Source organism: Budorcas taxicolor, chromosome 20 (assembly GCF_023091745.1).
Source record: "Budorcas taxicolor isolate Tak-1 chromosome 20, Takin1.1, whole genome shotgun sequence".
NCBI lineage: Eukaryota > Metazoa > Chordata > Mammalia > Artiodactyla > Bovidae > Budorcas > Budorcas taxicolor.
This window is the reverse complement of record NC_068929.1, coordinates 16,598,803-16,619,192: the sequence shown is the minus strand read 5'-3', so window position 1 is coordinate 16,619,192 and position 20,390 is coordinate 16,598,803. Positions and strand designations below refer to the sequence as shown.

The window sequence follows — 20,390 nt, the reverse complement described above, 5'->3', positions numbered from 1 at the left end:
GAGTCCCAGCCGTCGGCTCGGATTCTGGGCTCCACTCCGACCCTCCGAGGCCGGGGGTCTTCCTCGGGTCCCCGGGGCCGCGGGAGCCCAGGCGGGACCCCGCGGCCGGCGCCTCGGCCCCGCCTCCCCCACCTGACGCCGGTGCGCCTGAGGCGCCGTAGCCTCCGCCCACCGGCGCGCCTGCCCTGCCATTGGCTCGCCCTGCTGCCCGTCTCTTCCGCCGGCCCCGTTCGGTCCCAGAGGCAGGTTTTGCCGGAGAAGCCGCAGTCCCGGCGGCTCGGGCGCAGAGCCGGAGGACTGTGGAACGGAGGGCGCACCGGCGCTGGCATGTCTCCTCGCCAGGGAGCTCGCGTCAGCCGCCAGGCCCGGGCGGCTTCTAACTTGGCTGCAGGCTCCGGCGGTCCGGCCGCGGCCATGTAGTCGCCGGCGGGGCTCCCCGCAGCCCGGGAGCAGCTACGAGAGCGAGCCGGAGCCCAGCAGCTCGCGGCTTCCCCGGGAGGCGCTGAGTGCGCGCCTCGCCCCCGCCGCCCCTCCGGCCGCACTTTGGGTCCGAGAGGGAAATGGGGGAGAAAGTTTCGGAGGCGCCTGAGCCAGTGCCCCGCGGCTGCAGCAGTCACGGTGCTCCGACTCCCGCCCCTGCGGTGGCTGCCGAGTCCTCGCCCGGCGCTTCCTCGGCGGAGTCCTCCTCGGGCTCGGAAACTCTGTCGGAGGAAGGGGAGTCTGGCTTCTCCCGCGAGCAGCCGCCGCCGCCGCCGCCGCCGCCGCCGGGTGGAGCTCGGCCGGCCGCCGCGTGGGCTCCCGCGCTCGCGGTGCCGGAGCGTGGAGTCTCAGCGCCGCCGCCGCGCCCGGGAGGAGCCGCGCCACCCGCGCCCCGGGGCAGCAGCGCGTCCCAGGAGGAGCAGGACGAGGAGGTGGGCCCCGCCTTCCCCACCTCGACCCCTCTGGTCCGGGCTGCCAGGCGACCCCAGCTCTCTACCCCGCACGCGAGTGGTGGGCAGCGCGCACTGGGGCATGGAGCGGGGAAGGGACCCCAGGTGCTGTGCGTCGTGCCCCGGGTAATGACAGTTAGGAGCCTTGCTGTGGGTCATTGGTTTCCCCGTGGCTGTCACGTGTGTGTGTGTGTGTGTGTGTGTGTGTGTGTGTTCGTGTACATGTGTTGCCTGACAGTGTGCTTATACAGTATCAAAGCAGCAAACTCCTTCAGGTCTGGATTTGCTCCGCTGGGTGTGTGAATGGATGTGACCTGACCACCTGGTTTGTCCCTACAACTAAGACTTCCTTCTCCGAAGTGGGCGTTGCTTCGCGCCGTAGCACTTGGGCACAAGGGGAATGGTGCGAAGGGACGGGTGTGAGAGTAGCGTGGGTGTGTGGGGGTGGGGGCCGGTTGGGGGCAGTACCCGCGAAGTTACGCAGCGGGTTTCGGTGGCATCCGCCCCAGGATCGCGGGAGGGTGGTTTTGGCTGTTCCCCCGGCGTCGGTTCTTCGAGAGGCGGGGACTCCTAGCTCTGGGCCGGCAGCGCTGAACTGAGCTTCTGCATCTCCCGTTTGGACTCGTTCCGGGGTGTCCAGGTGCGTGCCGGTCGCCAGACTGAATAGGGAATGCAGCCCCTTCTTCGGAAGACTGTGTCCATCCTGGTTCATTCGTCCACCCTGGTTTCTTGGAAGAATGTTTGTGTGAAACTTGTGGGGCCGTGACTTGGTGTCCTCCCGCCTGTTTTCTCGGGCTTTTTCCTGTCTTTGGAGGACAATTAAGGAAGCGTAAGATTCCTGGTGTCTTTGTTTGTTTGCTTTGGACGTTTCTTGAGGGGAAGTCATCTTGATCAGGCAAGGCCATAAATAAAACATTACCCCAACAGAACCACCTCCTTGTGAAGTTAATTCCTCAGTGCCAGAGTTGTATTTTCCTCCTCTCTGATGGGGTTAGCTTTAGTAAGTAATTGTCTTTGCCCCTCAGAACGTGCAGACTGAGGCCAGTGCTCTGTCAGTAGACCCCTGGGGACGCCAGCCTGCAGGCAAAGACTGGATCTGGTACAGAATGAGAAGAGTCAAGTCCTAGCCCGGCAGAGATGGAGCAAACCCTAGTGGTTGGCCAACCCTCTGGCAGTAACCAGATCCCATGCCCCAATGCCTGGCAGAGCGTGGAGATCCTGGACAGGTGTCTGGAGGTCTGTTTCCTAGAACTGCCTGTGCTTCTGAACTGTGAGACGTCGGATGAGTTGATTCCTCTGAGGTCAGTTTAATAATCTGTAAAGTGAGGGGTATGACCAGTGAACTTCAAGGTAAAGTTTATTGTCACACAAACACTCCCCTTTTTTGATCAGGAATTTAGGATGGATGCAAAGTTCAGATTGATCCTAAGAACAAAGTACCAAGACTTAAGCTGAGCACCACACCTGTCACACAGCTACCTGGGGATATGACCCAACTTAATGATTTGTTAATACTATTAGATTCCAATATTGTGTTGCCATTGGTAGAGAAGGTGGTACAGTTAGTTGCCCTGTGTTTTCTGGAAGCTGGGCGTATGCTTCATGATACATAACATGGTCTTGCAGATCCCAGGCGGAGGAAGACAGGAACTTCTCACTTTTGATCCGGATCCCCTAGCTGGTTTATTGCTTGGCCTCAGGGTGACAGTGTTTTATTTTCTTGGAAGTGGATACAATGATAGCTTATTTCACAGGCACTGCAGTGAGGATTGGTTGATTGAAACACATTTTGAAAAATGGAATGACTAAATAACATTGGTCAGTATTTGTGAAATCTCAATTGGATATAAAGTGATACAGTATTGCAATTTATTGTGTAACTTAACCTGTAGCAGGGGATGCTGGAAATTGTCCAGGAGTGGAAATCTTGACTTGCTCTGAGAATTTTAAAGCAAGACTGAAACTGTGGAGTAGAGAAATGATAGTCTGTGGCAGGGGTTGAAGTCCAGTGCACATTTTCTGGCTCTTACACTGGTGCAGGGGGTCCCCCCTTCAAGGGGGTGCAGTGGGTCTCTTTGAGAACCTCATGAAAGCTCTCCATCCTCTCCTCAGGAAACAGGCATCATTATGAATACCATTCTAGTGGGTTGAGTGAAGATTACTGGGTTACACAGTCTCAGTTTGGTAGAAAGATGTGGGTTTGATTTCCAGCTCAGCCACCTTAACTGTATGTGGGGTGTGGACTCCTCCACTGATGTAAGGCCTGATTTTCCCCCTCTTAAATGGAAATGATAATAGTAGAGTCATTTGGCATTTTATACATGCCACCTAATTTAATCCTAGTATAATATCTAGAATTGAATACTAAATGAACATTAATTTTTCAGGTTCATTTGTGATTAAAAATGTTGTGAAAGGAGGTACAAGTTTGGGCTGGCTTATTTTATTTATGCATAATTAATCTGCTCCCTACTTTCAGAGGACTGAAGGCTGTGGCTTTTCTGTTTATTACCATTGTATTAGTACAAGCTGGGAAACAGTTTTTATTTGTATCAGATGCATTATGGCAAGGCACTGTTAGTGTAGTGTTAGTTATGCAATAGCAAGATACTGAATATAAAGCCTTTAAAAGGCTTAAGTGAAACCCATAAAATGGAAGAAGATTCATTTAGATTTAAAAATTGTATGTCTAGCTTGGGATAATCACTGTTTTCCAAAATTTTTTTCATCACTTATTGCATCAATTTTTAAAAAGCAGCAAAATTAAATTTCCTAGTGTATGATTGCAATGCTAATTTTTGGTGCACCTTTATTAAAGCTGCTTGCATATATTAGTGGACAAGGCAATGGCAACCCACTCCAGTACTCTTGCCTGGAAAATCCCATGGACGGAGGAGCCTGGTAGGCTGCAGTCCATGGTGTCACAAAGAGCTGGACACGACTGAAGTGACTTAGCAGCAGCAGCATACACTATTAATATCAGCAGTGTTTGACCTACTTCATATTTTATCTTATTGTCAGTATTTGTGTAAACTTGCGAAGTCTCATAGGCTTACATCAACCCTTTAAGCTTTTGGTGTCTAAAAAACCATAGTTTAACATGACAATGGTTGTAATTTTCATGTACTTAATAATCAAACACATGAGAGAGATGGTGTATGGTTTTTTGTTTGAATAAAGTGCATTTGACTTTTCCCTTGATTCCCCAAACCTGTGTACTTTGGGGTCTCTGCAAGTTGAGGGTAACAGGCTGTGTTTCGAGTAGTCATGATGAGCTAAATTGGAGTATCCCTCTAACCACATTTCTGCGATTTGCTCTCAGGCACATCTCTGCCCTGTCCCTTCTCAGAGCACCTGTGCTGACCCTCATAAAGTACTCAGTGCTGCCTGTTGTGTGGCGGTGAACTCCTGAGGGCAGGAATTTTGTATTTGTGTGTTAGCCCAGTGCTTCTAATACATTAGTGGAGGCTCAGTACATATATATATATATACATTTTTTTCAGTACATATATTTTGAATGAAAGAGGAAAATACATCTTTGAAAACAGTTGCACATTTGACTGAAGGGTGACTGTATGAGTATTCTTTGTTGTGAATTATGCTTAAACCTCTAGATCTCTTTTCAAAAACAAAAGCCCTCATGGATCCCAGTGAAAATATTATGAGCAGTTTTTCCAGGTAAATTTTGAAGAAAGTCAAATCAATGAGGATCCACTCACAATGCCTGTGCAAGGACTTGTGCATTAACTTGCATTAACTCAGCTTTTCACTGTGTGTGTTAGAACGTGAAACTTTCAGGGATTCTTAGCATGGTAGAAAAAAGGCTTAGCAGCTAAAAGGATTTTCAACTCAGTATAAAGCGTTTCATTCATACTTTGCTACCCTGAAGGATTTACTTTACTGGCAAGAGGGGGAAAACTGTTGCCCTTATTAACAATAGGCACAAATTAGGGGATGTCATTTAAGCGCTCTATTAATGATCTGAGCTTGAAGACTGCTTTTAATATCATGCATAGATGAATGTCTAGACTTCATTGGTGAAGACAATAACTAGCAAAACAGCAGCCATGAAATCAGTGAAGCTTTTCAGGGAATTGATATTTTATGAATCACAGCAGCTACATAATTTTAAAAAAAAAGTAGTACATAAATCTTGGCACATTTATCATTGAGTCTTGTCTTTGATTCCCTGATTCAATAAGAGTCACAGGTTTACAGTGTCAGACAGCAGACAGCCAACGTATGTTAAGTCTGACTCCTGAGAAGCAGCATCCTGGGTGCTGAAGATATGAAGGTGGGCCAGACAGAGATAGTCTTGACCTCATGAAGCTTCTAGTGTAGCGGGGGAGATACTCCCGAAACACATGATTCTTCACTAACTGATTTCCAAGGTGGTAGATGGGGAACAGGCAGTGAGGGAGTGTATACCTCTTCTTACCTGGGAGGTGGGAACTGCCTTCCTGCGGAGTTACTGGAGAAGGGAAGCGATAGAGTCCTGTGGGTAGCAGACGGAGCTTGTGGGTCTAGGTGCGAAGAGACGTCTGCGTTGTGTGCATGAAGCAGAGGAGGGCCTGGCATCAGGGCATGCGGGAGACAGAAGCAGTGGCTGGGTCATGCACGGCCTTTCGACTTTATTCTGAGGCCCTGGGAGCACAATGAAGGGTTTGAAGCAAGGAAATGACTCAATCAGACCGGCATTCCTGGAGGTCGGGCGGTGTGGAGCCCACCTGTTGATGCTGCAGTGTAGCTGGTTGGAATGTTCCAGGTTACCTGGGAGCTGACGACCTACGAAGATGAATGGAGACTGGGAAGAGGGCCTTGCGGATGCTCGTTTCCACAGTCAGCTGCAGGGGCCATTGACCTGAGGTGAAAATAAGGGGTAATTGCCCAGAGGTGGCGTGAGATTCTCTGGCCATGGGAAGTGCGGTGTCTGTGAGCTAATAACACACGTTCTGAGAGTCTGGCTTGTTTGCCTGCATGTCCCTAGAGAAGGAAGGGTCGGCATCAGCAAAACAAGGCTTTTGCCCTTTCTACCCCAGGTCTGAGGTGTTCTAGGAAATGTCAGTCCACCAGTGTTTTGGAGCCAGTGACAAAGGCTGACTCTCTGTTCGCTCACACTGACTGGATACAGTGCTGAAGCCCAGCTGTTTGTGTTTTTGTCCCTCTGAAGAAGGGTGTGAATGCACGTTAGAGTGCAGGCTGTGAAGATGGCAAACTATGGGGAGAATCCTGGTAGAAAAGTTCTCACGATGAGAAGGATCCATAACCAGGTGGCTTGGTGTTAGAGAAAACTGAATGAGGCTGTGTGTGTGTGTGCGCACGCGTGCATCTGTGTACGTGTTGGTGTACCTGCCCTTGTATATCTAAGAAGAAATAATTGTCCTTTTGAGATGAAAGATACCCCAGGTCATTTATGAGCAAGGTCACACATTTTACAGTGATGCCTGGGAGGGACTTGTGCTCCCCTTCACCATTGCTTTAGACCAGCATCCAGTGTTCCCCGCCCTGGGGTCAGGGTCTGTAGGGCCTAAGGGTATAGACTAATGACTCCGGTTCAGCCACATCTAGGCTGTGTGCCTTTGGAACAGTTATTAATACCGAGACCGTTTCCTTCTCTGTAAAATGGACATGCTAGTATTTACTGCAGAGGGTTGTTATGAGAATTTTATATAGAGGTCCCAGCACGATTCCTGACATACAGTGTGCATTCCATGATGGTGTTTGCTAGTATGATTGAGTGTGGAAAAGCTGGTTTATGCAGAATGTCAGCGCCACAGCCAGGAATAACCAGCACCTGGACGCCCCTTCCCTGATGGATTATGCTACCAGCATGGTTTGCTGATGGTTCTGGGAGGCTCTTTCATTCATGAGTAGGTAGATGTGTAACATAGTGATCACTTTTAATTTCATGGACACAGCATTTCTTATGATATACAAATAGCAAAGCTTTATGGACTATGGTTCATTAACTCTTCTGTAAGACACGATCTCTCTTTTGCTCCTGGAACCTGCTGTTAGTGATCACTTATTAAATGATGTCCTCAAAGACTCTGTGAACATACAAATTACTAACTCAGCCCAGGAAGTTAGTCAGAAGGCAGCATGTCAGCCATGTGGTGAGGCTGGTGACATGACCCAGTACTTCATGATGACTGGGGGCTGAGAAGAGAGTGACAAGGAAATGAAATGATTTTCTGGACGCCAACTTTGGTTCATATAAGAATTGGGTGGAGGGGCAGGTGGTCCAGGGGCTACCCCCACCCCCAACTTCACAGAGGGGAATCTGTTAGAAATGAGATAGAACTTTTAAAAATGCAAGAACTCATGTGAATTGCCCAGCAAAAAGTCTCTTTCATCCCTTTGGGGCAGTGTAAACATTTCAATTTTTTAAGCCAAAATTGCAAAACCCTAGGATCCACTTTTGCTATAACTCAGATAAATACTGCTGTGGTGACTGCAGGTGGCTTACCTTCTACCAGCCTGGTGCTCTCCCCTGTGTACCTGTTTAGGTTGACATTTACACAGCTTTCCATCACTCAGTTCAAGGCTGATTGTGCCCTTTGTGCCTCTATTTAGTCTGGTATTAATCAGATATTTCTTATTGGGCCCTATTATTTTGGGGTAGAGCAGAAGATCAAATATAGTCAAGCAGAAATCTCTTTCTCCAGCAGCTTGTGGGCACTTATTTCTTTCCCCCTTTTTGTCCTTCTCTCTCACTCCTTCAGAATTCCTGGAGAGGATTGGACAGTAGTCGTGTCCTAAGCCTGACTTAGGAGAGAAACGCATGCATGCATGCTCAGTTTGCTTCAGTTGTGTCTGACAGCCTATGGGCTGCAGCCCGCCAGGCTCCTCTGTCCATGGGATTCTCCAAGCAAGAATACTAGAGTGGGTAGCTGTTCCCTTCTCCAGGGGATCTGTCCAACCCAGGGATCGAACCTGGGTCTCTTGCGTTGCAGGCTGGCTTCTTTACTGCTGAGCCTCTGAGGAAACCCCTAGGAAAGAACACCCTTCCCTAAACGTGAAACGTCAGTTCAGGACCGTGGTCAGCGGTACACATACACATACACATACATTTAAGTTTATAGAACTTGTGTGAAATTTCTGGTTGCTTCTCCAACTTCTTTTTAATTAAAAGCTCACTTCTTATTTAATGATTTGAATTCATAACCAGGTACATGTGTCTCTGAAACAGCTGATAAATTTATACCCTATGCCTGCACTCTTTTGCTGGCCCATCAATTCTCCTGTTGGACACAGTCCATATACTTTTGATTATGGTACTACTTACACTGAACATTTCAGCCCTAATGCTTTGTACTGATATTGGGGGCAGGGGGTTGGTAGAGGGGAGGCTGGGGATACTGATAAATTGGCTTTCTTTCTTAACTAATTTCATAGGCTATGGTGTGGAAAATGAAAACTTAATTATAATGTTCTTGACTTTGTATTTGGGGGGTGTTTTCAGTGGCCAGCGACTCACAGGCATGACCACTTTAGTGTGAGTAGCAGAATATACATTTGAAACTCATCTCAGGTGTGGGAATTTTGGCCTCTGCCTTAAGACTTGCTCAGCTACTTTTTTTAATAAGCTAAGAAGTTAGGTAGGTAGGTAGCTCCTGGTAGATGATTTTGTGCCTTTCCAAGTTTGTTTTAAAAACAAACAAAAAATAATAAGATCATCATATCTTGGGGTTCTAGCGTTAACATTTGTTTTTTCAGGCATTTCTTTGTGCAGAAATGGATGTACCTTTAAAATGCAGGAAGGGTCCCAGTGCCTCACCAGTGATAGGGAAATAAAGTATAATCGGGTTAAAGTTGATGGTTAAAATCTTAGGTCGCTGTACACTGCCCTTGAGACTTACATTCTCAGAAATTACAGATTCACAATTGCTTCTTAGGGCAATCATTGCTAGGTAAACTACATTAAGATATTGAAATAGAATGCAGTTGTGATGAAATTCATTTTATGTATAAAGTTTAAATGATTAATTTCACAAAGAGGTTCTTGATGAATAAATTGGCTCCATAGGAATGTTTCCAGCTCCTGGACACTCAAACTCACAGAATTTGCTTTGCCACGCCTTTAGTTTTATTTAGCTAGTTTTTTGATTTAAAAAATGCAACTAGGATGGAGCGAGTGCTTAATTGAAAGCAACTGAGTTGTAAGTAAAGTCATCAACAGCCCAGGCTTCTCACCTAGATGCAGCCACAAAGAGATGGGGAGAGCAGCTCCAGAGAAAAGGGCAATCCTGAAAGTTTGTTTGGAGGGAAAGGACCATTGAGAAGTTTTACTTGAGGAGAACTTCTGATTCATCTCAAGTCAGTAGAGTACAAATCAGGAAGACCCAAGAAAATGCCCACTGTCCTGTTCTTCTGGCTCTTATGAGACAAGTAAGTCAGATTGCTAGGTTAAGCCAGCACGGCCTTAGTTTAAAGACTCAGCGAGCATATGTGAGCAAGAGAGAGTGGAGGAGAACAAGAGAAAAACTGCTGGTCACATAGGGAAAGACTTCTTTCCCTGCTATGTTTTGATACGTTATATATTGTTGAAATTTTACTTTTGTATGTTTTATCTCATGTACCACTTTGTGAATTTTTGTTGTTGTTGTTGCTCTACAAACACGTTTGCCTATAAGCTACACGAGTTCATTGTTGGCTGGGAAGAGGAGTATGGTTCAAAATGGCCTCTTGAGACCTTTTAGGACTCACTTTAATCTCTGGTGATGGTGGGTCTTAGCCCTGATGCCGAGTCTCTATTAGGACAAGAGAGAACATGGAAATTCTAACTGTGAACTCTCTTAGTTTTCTTTATTATAATGTCAGTGTCACTTTGACTTTTTAAGAATTCCAATTTTTAAAATTAAAACATTTCTACCTGAGAAAGCTGATGGCATTGTTTTAACGTTATAGAATAAGTCCTGTTGGGAAGAGTTAGATTAGTAGAGTAACTATGTGACAGTTGTGTAACCTGCTTCTGTCATGCTGTTTTAAATTCCTTTAAAATTATTTGAGTCATCACTTTCTCTGTGTTATGTTACCTGTCATTCTGTGTTCTAATTCATCCCTGTTTCTTTCAGCCCCTTCCTACCTATAGCTTAGTCATCAGAATTTTAAAAAGAACAGCACAGATCACTTTGGTTTGAAGGCTGTCGTAAAACCTTTGTTTAAACAGAATATTTGGGGGAGAGAATTTTTTTTGGTTACTCAATCTTATGATTCACTGAAAATTAACTGAAAAGCTCTTTTGTTTTCACTTTGTTGTTTACCTTTTTTTCTTATAATTTCTAGACGTGGATTTTCTGCCTTATTTTGTGATGAACAAGCTATTCTTTTTAGTGATTAGGCATATTATAATGCTTTAGGGATCTCACTTTGGCTATCAGTAATCTTCAAAGCCTTCTGAAGATGGGAAAAGTGCATAAGAAAGAGTAGAAAGTATAAAATTGAGTGTGCTATTAACAAAAGTAGATGATCTTGATTTCTTTAACTTTAGAAGTTGGAGTTAGCAAAGCACTTTTTCTTCTGAGAGCTTTGCTTCATTATCTTCGCTCCTGGGTTATGCCAGATCATGTATATATTGTTAATGTTTGTACAGTGCTTAGCAGTTTTCACAGCCTTTCCTGATACTATTTCAACTGTTCTCTCTTTCTCATTTTGTACACACGTCTTCTTCTCGTGTGGTTAATAGTTTCTCTGTCTCTCTCCCACTAGACTGTATGATATTGAGAGGGTCACTTAGCCAGTATGACGAACGTGAAGTCTCTCAGTCGTGTCCGACTCTTTGTGACCCCATGGACTGTATAGCCTCCCAGGCTCCTCTGTCCATGGGATTTTCCAGGCAATAGTACTGGAGTGGATTGGCATTTCCTTCTCCAAGGGATCTTCCCAACCCAGGGATCGAACCCAGGTCTCCCGCATCGTAGACAGACGCTTTACCATCTGAGCCACCAGGGAAGTCCTGTATGGTAGTGTGGGCCAATTGAATTGCCAATTAAGCTTAAAAAACTTTTACAAACATTGAGTAAATGCATGTAAAACACTCAGAATGATGTCTTGACACACAATATGCCTCAGTGGAAATTTGGGGGCAGTGCTTTATTATTACCCCACTATACGTCCTGTGCATTTGGCATTAAGAATTTAAGTGTCTGAAGAACTTTAAAGATCAGGGTGAAGATTTAGTTCAGTTCAGTCACTCAGTCATGTCTAACTCTTTGCAACCCCATGGATGCGGCATGCCAGGGTTCTCAGACCATCACCAACTCCCAGAGCTTACTCAAACTCATGTCCATAGAGTCGGTGATGCCATCCAGCTATCTCATCCTCTGTCGTCCCCTTCTCCTCCTGTCTTCAACTTTCCCAGCATCAGGATCTTTTCCAGTGAGTCAGTTCTTTGCATTAGGTGGCCAAAGTATTGGAGTTTCAGCTTTAGCATCAGTCCTTCCAATGAATATTCAGGACTGATTTCCTTTAGGATGGACTGGTTGGATCTCCTTGCAGTCCAAGGGACTCAGAAGAGGCTTCTCTAACACCACAGTTCAAAAGCATCAGTTCTTTGGTGCTCAGCTTTCTTTATAGTCCAACTCTCACATCCATACGTGACTACTGGAAAAACCATATCTTTGACTAGATAGACCTTTTTTTGGCAAAGTGATGTCTCTGCTTTTTAATATGCTGTCTGGTTTGGTCAGAGCTTTCCTTCCAAAGAGTAAGCGTCTTTTAATTTCATGGCTGCAGTCACCATCTGCAGTGATTTTGGAGGCCCCCACCCCCATCAAAATAAAGTCTCTCACTCTTTCCATTGCTTCCCCATCTATTTGCCATGAAGTGATGGGACCAGATGCCATGGTCTTAGTTTTCTGAATGTTGAAAAAGCCAACTTTTTCACTCTCCTCTTTCACTTTCATTAAGAGGCTCTTTAGTTCTTCACTTTCTGCCATAATGGTGGTATCAATTGCATATCTGAGGTTGCTGATATTTCCCCCGGCAATTTTGATTCTAGCTCGTGCTTCTTCCAGCCCAGCGTTTCTCATGATGTACTCTGCATAGAAGTTAAATAAGCAGGGTGACAATATACAGCCTTGACGTACTTCTTTCCTTGGAACCAGTCTGTTGTTCCATGTCCAGTTCTAACTGTAGCTTCTTAACCTGCAAACAGATTTCTCAAGAGGCAGGTCAGGTGGTCTGGTATGCCCATCTCTCTCAGAATTTTCCACAGTTTGTTGTGATCCGTACAGTCAAAGGCTTTGGCATAGTCAATAAAGCAGAAGTAGATGTTTTTCTGGAACTCACTTGCTTTTTTGATGATCCAACGGATGTTAGCAATTTGATCACTGCCTCCTCTGGCTTTTCTAAATTCATCTTGAACATCTGGAAGTTCACAGTTCACATACTGTTGAAGACTGACTTGGAGAATTTTGAGCATTACTTTACTAGTGTGTAAGATGAGTGCAATTGTGTGGTAGTTTGAGCTTTCTTTGGCATTGCCTTTCTTTGGGATTGAAATGAAAACAGACCTTTCCCAGACCTGTGGCCACTGCTGAGTTTTCCAAATGTGCTGGCATATTGAGTGCAGCACTTTCACAGCATCATCTTTTAGGATTTGAAATAGCTCAACTGGAATTCCATCACCTCCACTAGCTTTGTTCATAGTGATGCTTCCTAAGGCCCACTTGAGTTCGCATTCCAGGATATCTGGCTCTAGGTGAGTGATCACACCATTATGGTTATCTGGATCATAAAGATCTTTTTTGTATTGTTCTTCTGTGTATTCTTTCCACCTCTTCTTAATAACTTATGCTTCTGTTAGGTCCATACCATTTCTGGACTTTATTGAACTCATCTTTGCATGAAACGTTCCCTTGGTATCTCTAATTTTCTTGAAGAGATCTCTAGTCTTTCCTGTTCTATTGTTTTCCTGTATTTCTTTGCACTGATCACTGAAAACGGCTTTCTTATCTTCCCTTGCTATTCCTTGAAACTCTGCATTCAAATGGGTATGTCTTTCCTTTGCCTTTCACTTCTCTTCTTTTCTCAGCTATTTGTAAGGCCTCCTCAGGCAACAATTTTGCCTTTTTGCATTTTTTTTTCCCTTGGGGATGGTTTTGATCACTGCCTCCTGTACCATGTCACGAACCTCCATCCATAGTTCTTCAGGCATTTTGTCTATCAGATCTAATCCCTTGAATCTGTTTGTCGCTTCCACTGTATAATCATAAGGGATTTGATTTAGGTCATATCTGAATGATCTAGTGGTTTTCCCTACTTTTCAATTTGAGTCTGAATTTGGCAATAAGGCATTCATGACCTGAGCCACAGTCAGCTCCCATGTTATTTTTGTTGACTGTATAGAGCTTCTCCATCTTTGGCTGCAAAGAATATAATCAATCTGATTTTGGTGTTGACCATCTGATGATGTCCGTGTGTAGAGTCTTCTCTTGTGTTGTTGGAAGAGGGTGTTTGCTATGACCAGTGCGTTCTCTTGGCAAAATTCTGTTAGCCTTTGCCCTGCTTCATTTTGTACTCCAATGCCAAATTTGGCTGTTACTCCAGGTATCTCTTCACTTCCTACTTTTGTATTCCAGTCCTTTGTAATGCAAAGGACATCCTTTTTTGGTGTTAGTTCTAGAAGGTCTTGTAGGTCTTCATAAAACTGTTCAACCTCAGCTTCTTCAGCATTACTGGTTGGGGCATAGACTTGGATTACAATGATATTGAATGGTTTGCCTTGGAAATGAACAGAGATCATTCTGTCGTTTTTGAGACTCATCCAAGTACTGTGTTTTGGACTCTTTTGTTGACTGTGATAGCTACTCCATTTCTTCTAAGGGATTCTTGCCCACAGTAGTAGATATAATGGTCATCTGAGTTAAATTCACCCATTCCAGTCCATTTTAGTTTGCTGATTCCTAAGATGTTGATATTCACTCTTGCCATCTCCTGTTTGACGACTTCCAATTTGCCTTGATTCATGGGCCTAACATTCCAGGTTCCTATGCAATACTGTTCTTTACAGCAGCAGACTTTACTTCCATTACCAGTCACATCCACAGCTGGGTGGTGTTTTTGCTCTTGGTCCATCTCTTCATTTTTTCTGGAGTTATTACTCCACTGATCTCCAGTAGCGTAATGGGCACCTATTGTCCTGGAGAGTTCATCTTTCAGTGTCCTATCTTTTTGCCTTTTCGTACTGTTCATGAGGTTCTCAAGGCAAGAATACTGAAGTGGTTTTTCATTCCCTTCTCCAGTTGGCCACATTTTTTCAGAACTCTCCTCCATGACCTGTCTGTCTTGGGTGGTCATACACAGCGTGGCTTACAGTTTCATTGAGTTAGGCAAAGGATAAAGATGGCAGAGTAGAAGGATGTGCATTCATCCTCTCCTGCAAGAACTCCAAAATTACAACTTGCTGCTGAACAACCATCAACAGGAGAATATTGGAGCCCACCAAAGAAAGATACTTCACATCCAAGGACAAAGGAGAAGCCCCAGCAAGATGGTACGAAGGGTGAAATTGTTTTTAGAATCAAACCCCATACCTGCCAGAGATGCTTGGAGGGCTCAAACAAACCATGTGCACACCAGGACCCAGAGACTGAGCCAGAGCTGTGTTTGAGTGTCTCTTGCAGACGTACGGGTCAGCAGTGGCCTGCTGCAGGGGCAGGGGCTCTGGGTGCAGTAGACCTGGGTATGGCATAAGCCCTCTTGGAGGGGGTTGCCATTAACCTCACCATAGAGCCACCAGAACCTACACAGGACTGGGGAAACAGACTCTTGGTGGGCACAAACAAAAGCTTGTATGCACCAGGACGCAGGAGAAAGGAGCAGTGATCCCACAAGAGACTGACCCAGACTTGGCTGTGGGTGTCCAGGAGTCTCTGGCAGAGGTGTGGGTTGGCAGTGGCTTGCTGCAGGGTTGTGGGCACTGAGTGCAGCAGTGTGTGCCTGGGACCTTTTGAAGGTCACCATTATCTTCATTAACTCCACCATAGTTTGGCCTGAGGTCAAACAGCAGAGAGGGAGCACAGCCTTGCCCTTCAACATAAAACTGGATTAAAGATTGACTGAGCATGGCCCCACCCATCAGAACAAGACCCAGTTTCCCCCTCAGTCAGTCTCTCCCATCAGGACGCTTCCATAAGTCTCTTATCCTTACCCATCAGAGGGCAGACAAAATGAAAACTGCAATCACAAAAAACTAACCAATCTGATCACATGGACCACAGCCTTGTCTATTTCAATGAAACTATGAGCCATGCTGTATGAAGATTTAACTGGTGGCCTAAAACCCAAGGTCATAGGTTTAATTTGCTGAGTGGGTTTCAACAAATGAAAAGTTTTTGACATTAAACCAATTCTTATTTTACTGTTAGCATTGGGAAACTGTATTCTGCCAAGTTGTTCATTACAACCATACTTGTAACTCTGAGCCATTTTTGGCCAGATGTTTCAAGGAATTATTTTAATTGCTGTTGACATTTTAACAACTAGCCTTAAAATTTTAACAGTGGTACTGGGCTGTACTCATTGGTGTTCAGGATAAATGGCTGTCAGTAGAAGTGTCAGAAATTCTGGCAACTTTGTCAGGACTGGAGGAGTGTTGGTGGAGAAGTTAGGAGTTCTGAACTCTGCCTCTGCTCCTGTCTGGGCAAGATATTAACCCCATGGAGTTCACATGGGATGAAAGGTGGTCCTTTCCAGCTCCCCCCCCCCCCCCTTTTTTTTTGTTTCCTCTTACTACAGAAACTTTGATTTAACATTTTAAAGTTGTCATCAGTATATAATTTGTTACAGAACTGTTCATTCACATTTGTCTTTTGACAAATCTGCTTTTGTCCACCTTTTAAAATTATTTGGTATGTTTCTGTTGGTTATCATGAGTACATGTTGAGGGTGCTTTTACCTCCCAAGCCCTGAAGAGGGATTGGACTCTGGATAACAGGGCCAGTCTTGTATTTTTCTTGATGCACTAAGTAGCACACTGTTGTATGCACCAGGAATTACTGTTGTAAGTGAAATAATGGTTTTTAGTACTGACTTTCAGAGGCTGATTGCAGAAGAGCATCTGCAAATTCTTAGTTCAGTAGCAGAATCTCCTTATTACAATAGGCTCCAAACAGAAAAGACTTGGGTTTCCTGTCTGGAATTACTCTGGGCCATACATCCTGTCACAACCAAAAACTTTGGTTTTTAAAACAATAGTTCTTAAATTTAAAAGATTTATATGGTCTTAGCTTCCCCAGCGGGCTTCCCTGGTAGCTTAGCTGGTAAAGAATTTACCTGCAATGCAGGAGACCCTGGTTCAGTTCATGGGTTGGGAAAATCCCCTGGAGAACGGATAGGCTACCCACTCCAGGATTATTGGGCTTCCCTTGTGGCTCAGATGGTGAAGAACCTGCCTGCATTGCAGTAGACTTGTGTCCAATCCCTGGGTTGGGAAGATACCCTGGAGGAGGGCATGGAAAGCCACTCCAGTATTCTTGCCTGGAGAATCCCCATGGACAGAGGAGACCATGGGGTCACAAGGAGTCAGACTCAACTGAGCAGCTAAGCACAGCTCCCCCAGGCCAGCCAGGGCCCTCCTGTACTGTTCTGGATCTTAGCCACTCACCCCGTGTAGTGGACTAAAGTTTGTTTGCAAAGGTTAAGTTAGAATCTATCAAGAGAAATTATATTTACCAGTGTGTGTGTGTTTTTTTTTTTTTCCCCTTCAAACCAGAGGCTGGCACTTCTAATCTAAGCTGTTAGCCTGAGCTTTTGGGCTTAGTTGGAGCTTGGAGTGTGAAGTTCCATAGAGATGTTTTAAAAGGTGTTAGGCATTACTGACAATGGTGATTTGGTTTCCAGGGCTTCCCTAGTGACTTAGGTGGTAAAGAATTTGCCTGCAATGCAGGAGACGCAGATTTGATCCTTGGGTTGGGAAGAGCCCCTGGAGTAGGAACCCACTCTAGTATTCTAGCCTGGAGAGTTCCATGGACAGAGGAGCCTGGCAGGCTGCAGTACATGGGGTCGCAGAATCAGACACGACTTGGTGACTGAACATGAGTTCTCAACATCTGATTGCCTGGATGAGGGCCCTGCCCTCCCTTCACTAACTCCCTTCTGTGTTAGTGAAAGTTGAGCTGGGGGAGGGAGAATCCATATGCTCAGCCTCTGCTGTAGCCACTTGGTGGCTCTGGGTATCTTCCTGAAGGTGTGGTAATGATTTCTGTTTGTCTTTAGGACACCCATATGGATGCCCAAGACTCCTTCCCATATTGGGGCAGATTATTTTAACTTGAAGCATTATCTCCTGCCACTCTTCAGCTCAGTTCTAATGGAGAAAGCCTGTGAAGGCTCAGAATTTAAGGCAGAAGGTGGTAGATATCATCTTATGCCTGTTAGGATGGCTGTTATGAAAAAGACAAGTGTGGGCATTCTCCCATGCTTGTTCTTTCAGTTTAACTCAGGTGATAGGATTGACACATCTTGTAGATGAGGCTCTAAATAATTGCCACATATCCTTGTTCCATTGGGGTTTTACACTTGAATGTGTATTTTAAGGCCGTTTTACCTAGAACCCAAATCCAGAGTTGAGGAGTGGTGGCTGTTTCACGGCACCAGTACGATGGTTTTCTTCATGGTGCCACAAGCTGCTGTTTTGCTTTGTTTTCTCTCCCTTGTTTCTCTCCCCTTCCTTCACGTGAAGGTTAAGACTGAGTTTTAGAATTAGTGCAATGTTTTAAAAAGTGGGGTGAAGGCCCCCCCTCCAAATAATTTATAGCCAGGTTCCAGCAATGAGGATAATGTCATCAGAGCCTCTCTAAATGTCCCTTTAGAGATTGTTTGTGGTAATTAAAAGGAAAATGAAACACAGATTGTTGAAAAATGATAAATACAGGTTTACCAGGTGATTTCATGATGCTAGATGGAAGCCCTGCTGAGAAACATCCTGGGTGCTCACTTTATACTCCCGAGAAACCTGTAATCAGATGGGCACTGTTGTGAAATTGTTCAGATACCATTGCCTGCGGTTTGTAGAAATTTATTTTGACACTTAAGGACATCTAAGGATGTAAATTTAATTACTGCTGCTGCTGCTTTCTCTGTGGGCTTGAATGAAAAGTGGCAGATTATATACTGAGATTGCCACTAAGATGTAGTTTTTTTAAGTTTCATGGGGGCTTAAAATTTTCTAAACTTGCAATATGGATGGATGACTTTTAAAGCATTAACGGAGTCTTCTTGGGCAGTCACACTCATTTGACTTGGAGGGGGGCAGCTTTCAGTTTGATGTGATTCAAACAGCTGCTCACTTAGGATATTCTAGAAGAGTAGGGCTTGAATATGGTATGTTTTCTGTGTGGGTTTCCTTTTAATCCAAACTGGCAGTGGAGCTATAGACCTGGTATTATTAAAGTCCAGAGTGGCAAGGAAGCTGAGCCAAGTCCACTTCTTCTTGGGTCTCTCTCTTGCACCTTTTTTTTTTTTTTGGCAGTGTTTCTTTCTTTCCTTTGCCTGTTGGCCTGCACGTGTGAGAAGCAGAGAAAGAGGACTTGTTAAAGTATCGGATGGGTGGGCGCAAGTCCTAGAAGAAGTGAGGGCGGTAATGTTAGCATGATGTGGCAAGAGTAGGTGCCGATGAAGACGCTCTTGTTGAAGGTGAGGACTCCTCCCTGCTATCCAGGCTGCAGCTAACCCTCCCTGCTGTGAGGTAGAGCTGGTGTGAAAATGCAGGTTTTCCCTGGCTGAATCCAGACCTTTCAGTGAGCCCTGCTGTTCTTGAAGCTCTGTAGGAGTTAGCAGTGGGAGGGACAGGAGATGTGAAAGCACTAAGAAGTCTGGTCAGTGCCTAACGCCGCAGACAGTCGGGTTAGGAGGCCAAGTGCAGGCAGAGTGAATTGCCCTGTATGCACACGGTGCACATTTCAGCAAGCGCGAGTGTGAGCGGGCTGAGGGTGGGAATGGGAAGGGCGCCGAGTGCAGAATCAGCAACACGATGGGACGCATCTGGGAGTGGGTTTTCCTGGTGCCCTTAAAGATGTAAATGTCGGAAAGAAAAGGTGCTTGTGTCAGATTAAATGATTTGCCCTGTCCAGTATGTCCAGTAGATACAGTTGTAGTCTTAGGAAAGTCTTGTCTCTTTAAATGTGGTAATATTTAGAAGGAGTGGTAATTGGCATTGATTCCCTCCCCCCGCCTTTGTGTGTGGTTTATTCTTGCTGTGATTTAAAATTACTGGTAAGCATGTACTACCGGAATTGTAGTATTTTTCTCTAACATCAGCTTATTTATGGCTTCATAACTTTCTAATCAAGAGTACTAAAAAAAAAAAAAGAGAGAGTACTTCTTTAAGCTTAATATTTCCCTAGATAACTAGCAATATTTCCAACTAATACTTTTTTTTAATAACTGTTTTAACAAGCTTGTTTGTTATGAAGGCAGTTTAGGGAGAAGGCATGTTGGGTGCGAATTTACCAGGTAAGCCATTTTTGGTGCTATCTCTTGAAAATAGCACTTTCTTTGCTTGGGTATCTTTTGGTTACTCAGTAGTTGAAATTTACCAAGTTTTGAGAGCAATGGTGTTTTGAGCTCAGCTGGAATTTCAAACACTCCTTCGATCTTCTCCTTTTCTTCAAAGTACACTTGAAAATCTTGAAGGATAAGCTCTCACCCTCTGGGTCTTTGGCAGGAATCGTGGCCTTAATTGGACCAGAGCCCCCTGCACAGTGGAGGACTTACCCGACGGCCGTGGTAGCCTGTGCCCTGGCAGCTTCCTGAGTCCTTGGAGCCATGTGGACTCGCTTGAGATCCTCAGGCATCCACAGACCAACTGGTCTTATGAGGCGGAGCCTGTGATTTTTATAAAAGGTGGCGTCTCCAAGCCTCACACACCTGTGGGCATGATGACACAGACATGCTGGGTTTCCAGGGCCCTTGGGTGCTGCCAGGGTAACTAGTTCCCCGTGTTTGCAGGTGTGGAGGGAAGTGAATGGAGGAGGAAATGGCAACCCACTCCAGTATTCTTGCCTGGAGAATCCCGTGGACAGAGGAGCCTGGTGGGCTGCTGTCCATGGGGTCACACAGAGTCAGACATGACTGAAGTGACTTTGCATGCATGCATGCATTGGAGAAGGAAATGGCAACCCGCTCCAGTGTTCCTGCCTGGAGAATCCCAGGGATGGAGGAGCCTGATAGGCTGCCGTCTATGGGGTCGCACAGAGTCGGGACACAACTGAAGCGACTTAGCAGCGGTAGCAGCAGGGACATGAACCTACCGAGGTTAAAAGAGACTGTTGCAAAGTCCCTTGGGACTTTCTCTGTCTCCTTCAGGAATCTGTAGGCATAGAGGAAAATTCCTTCACCTGCGAGTTAATGGGTGCTAGCTAGTCATGGTCTACCAATGTGGGGGCCGTGTGTGACATGGGGGCTGCTGGCAAAAGCCACAAAATTGCACAGCTGGGGAGCTGGAAAAATGAGTTT

At 45.4% G+C, this 20,390-nt stretch overlaps 1 protein-coding gene across 1 annotated transcript in view; it reads left to right on the top strand.

Annotated features, from left to right (window-relative positions):
* Window positions 1–560: 560 nt before the first annotated feature.
* Window positions 561–20,390, top strand: part of MAST4 (microtubule associated serine/threonine kinase family member 4) — a 614,194-nt gene continuing 594,364 nt past the window's right edge. Inside the window, exon 1 of the mRNA XM_052659092.1 lies at window positions 561–911. Coding sequence (XP_052515052.1) covers window positions 561–911 — 351 coding nt within the window. The remainder of the gene's footprint in view (window positions 912–20,390) is intronic.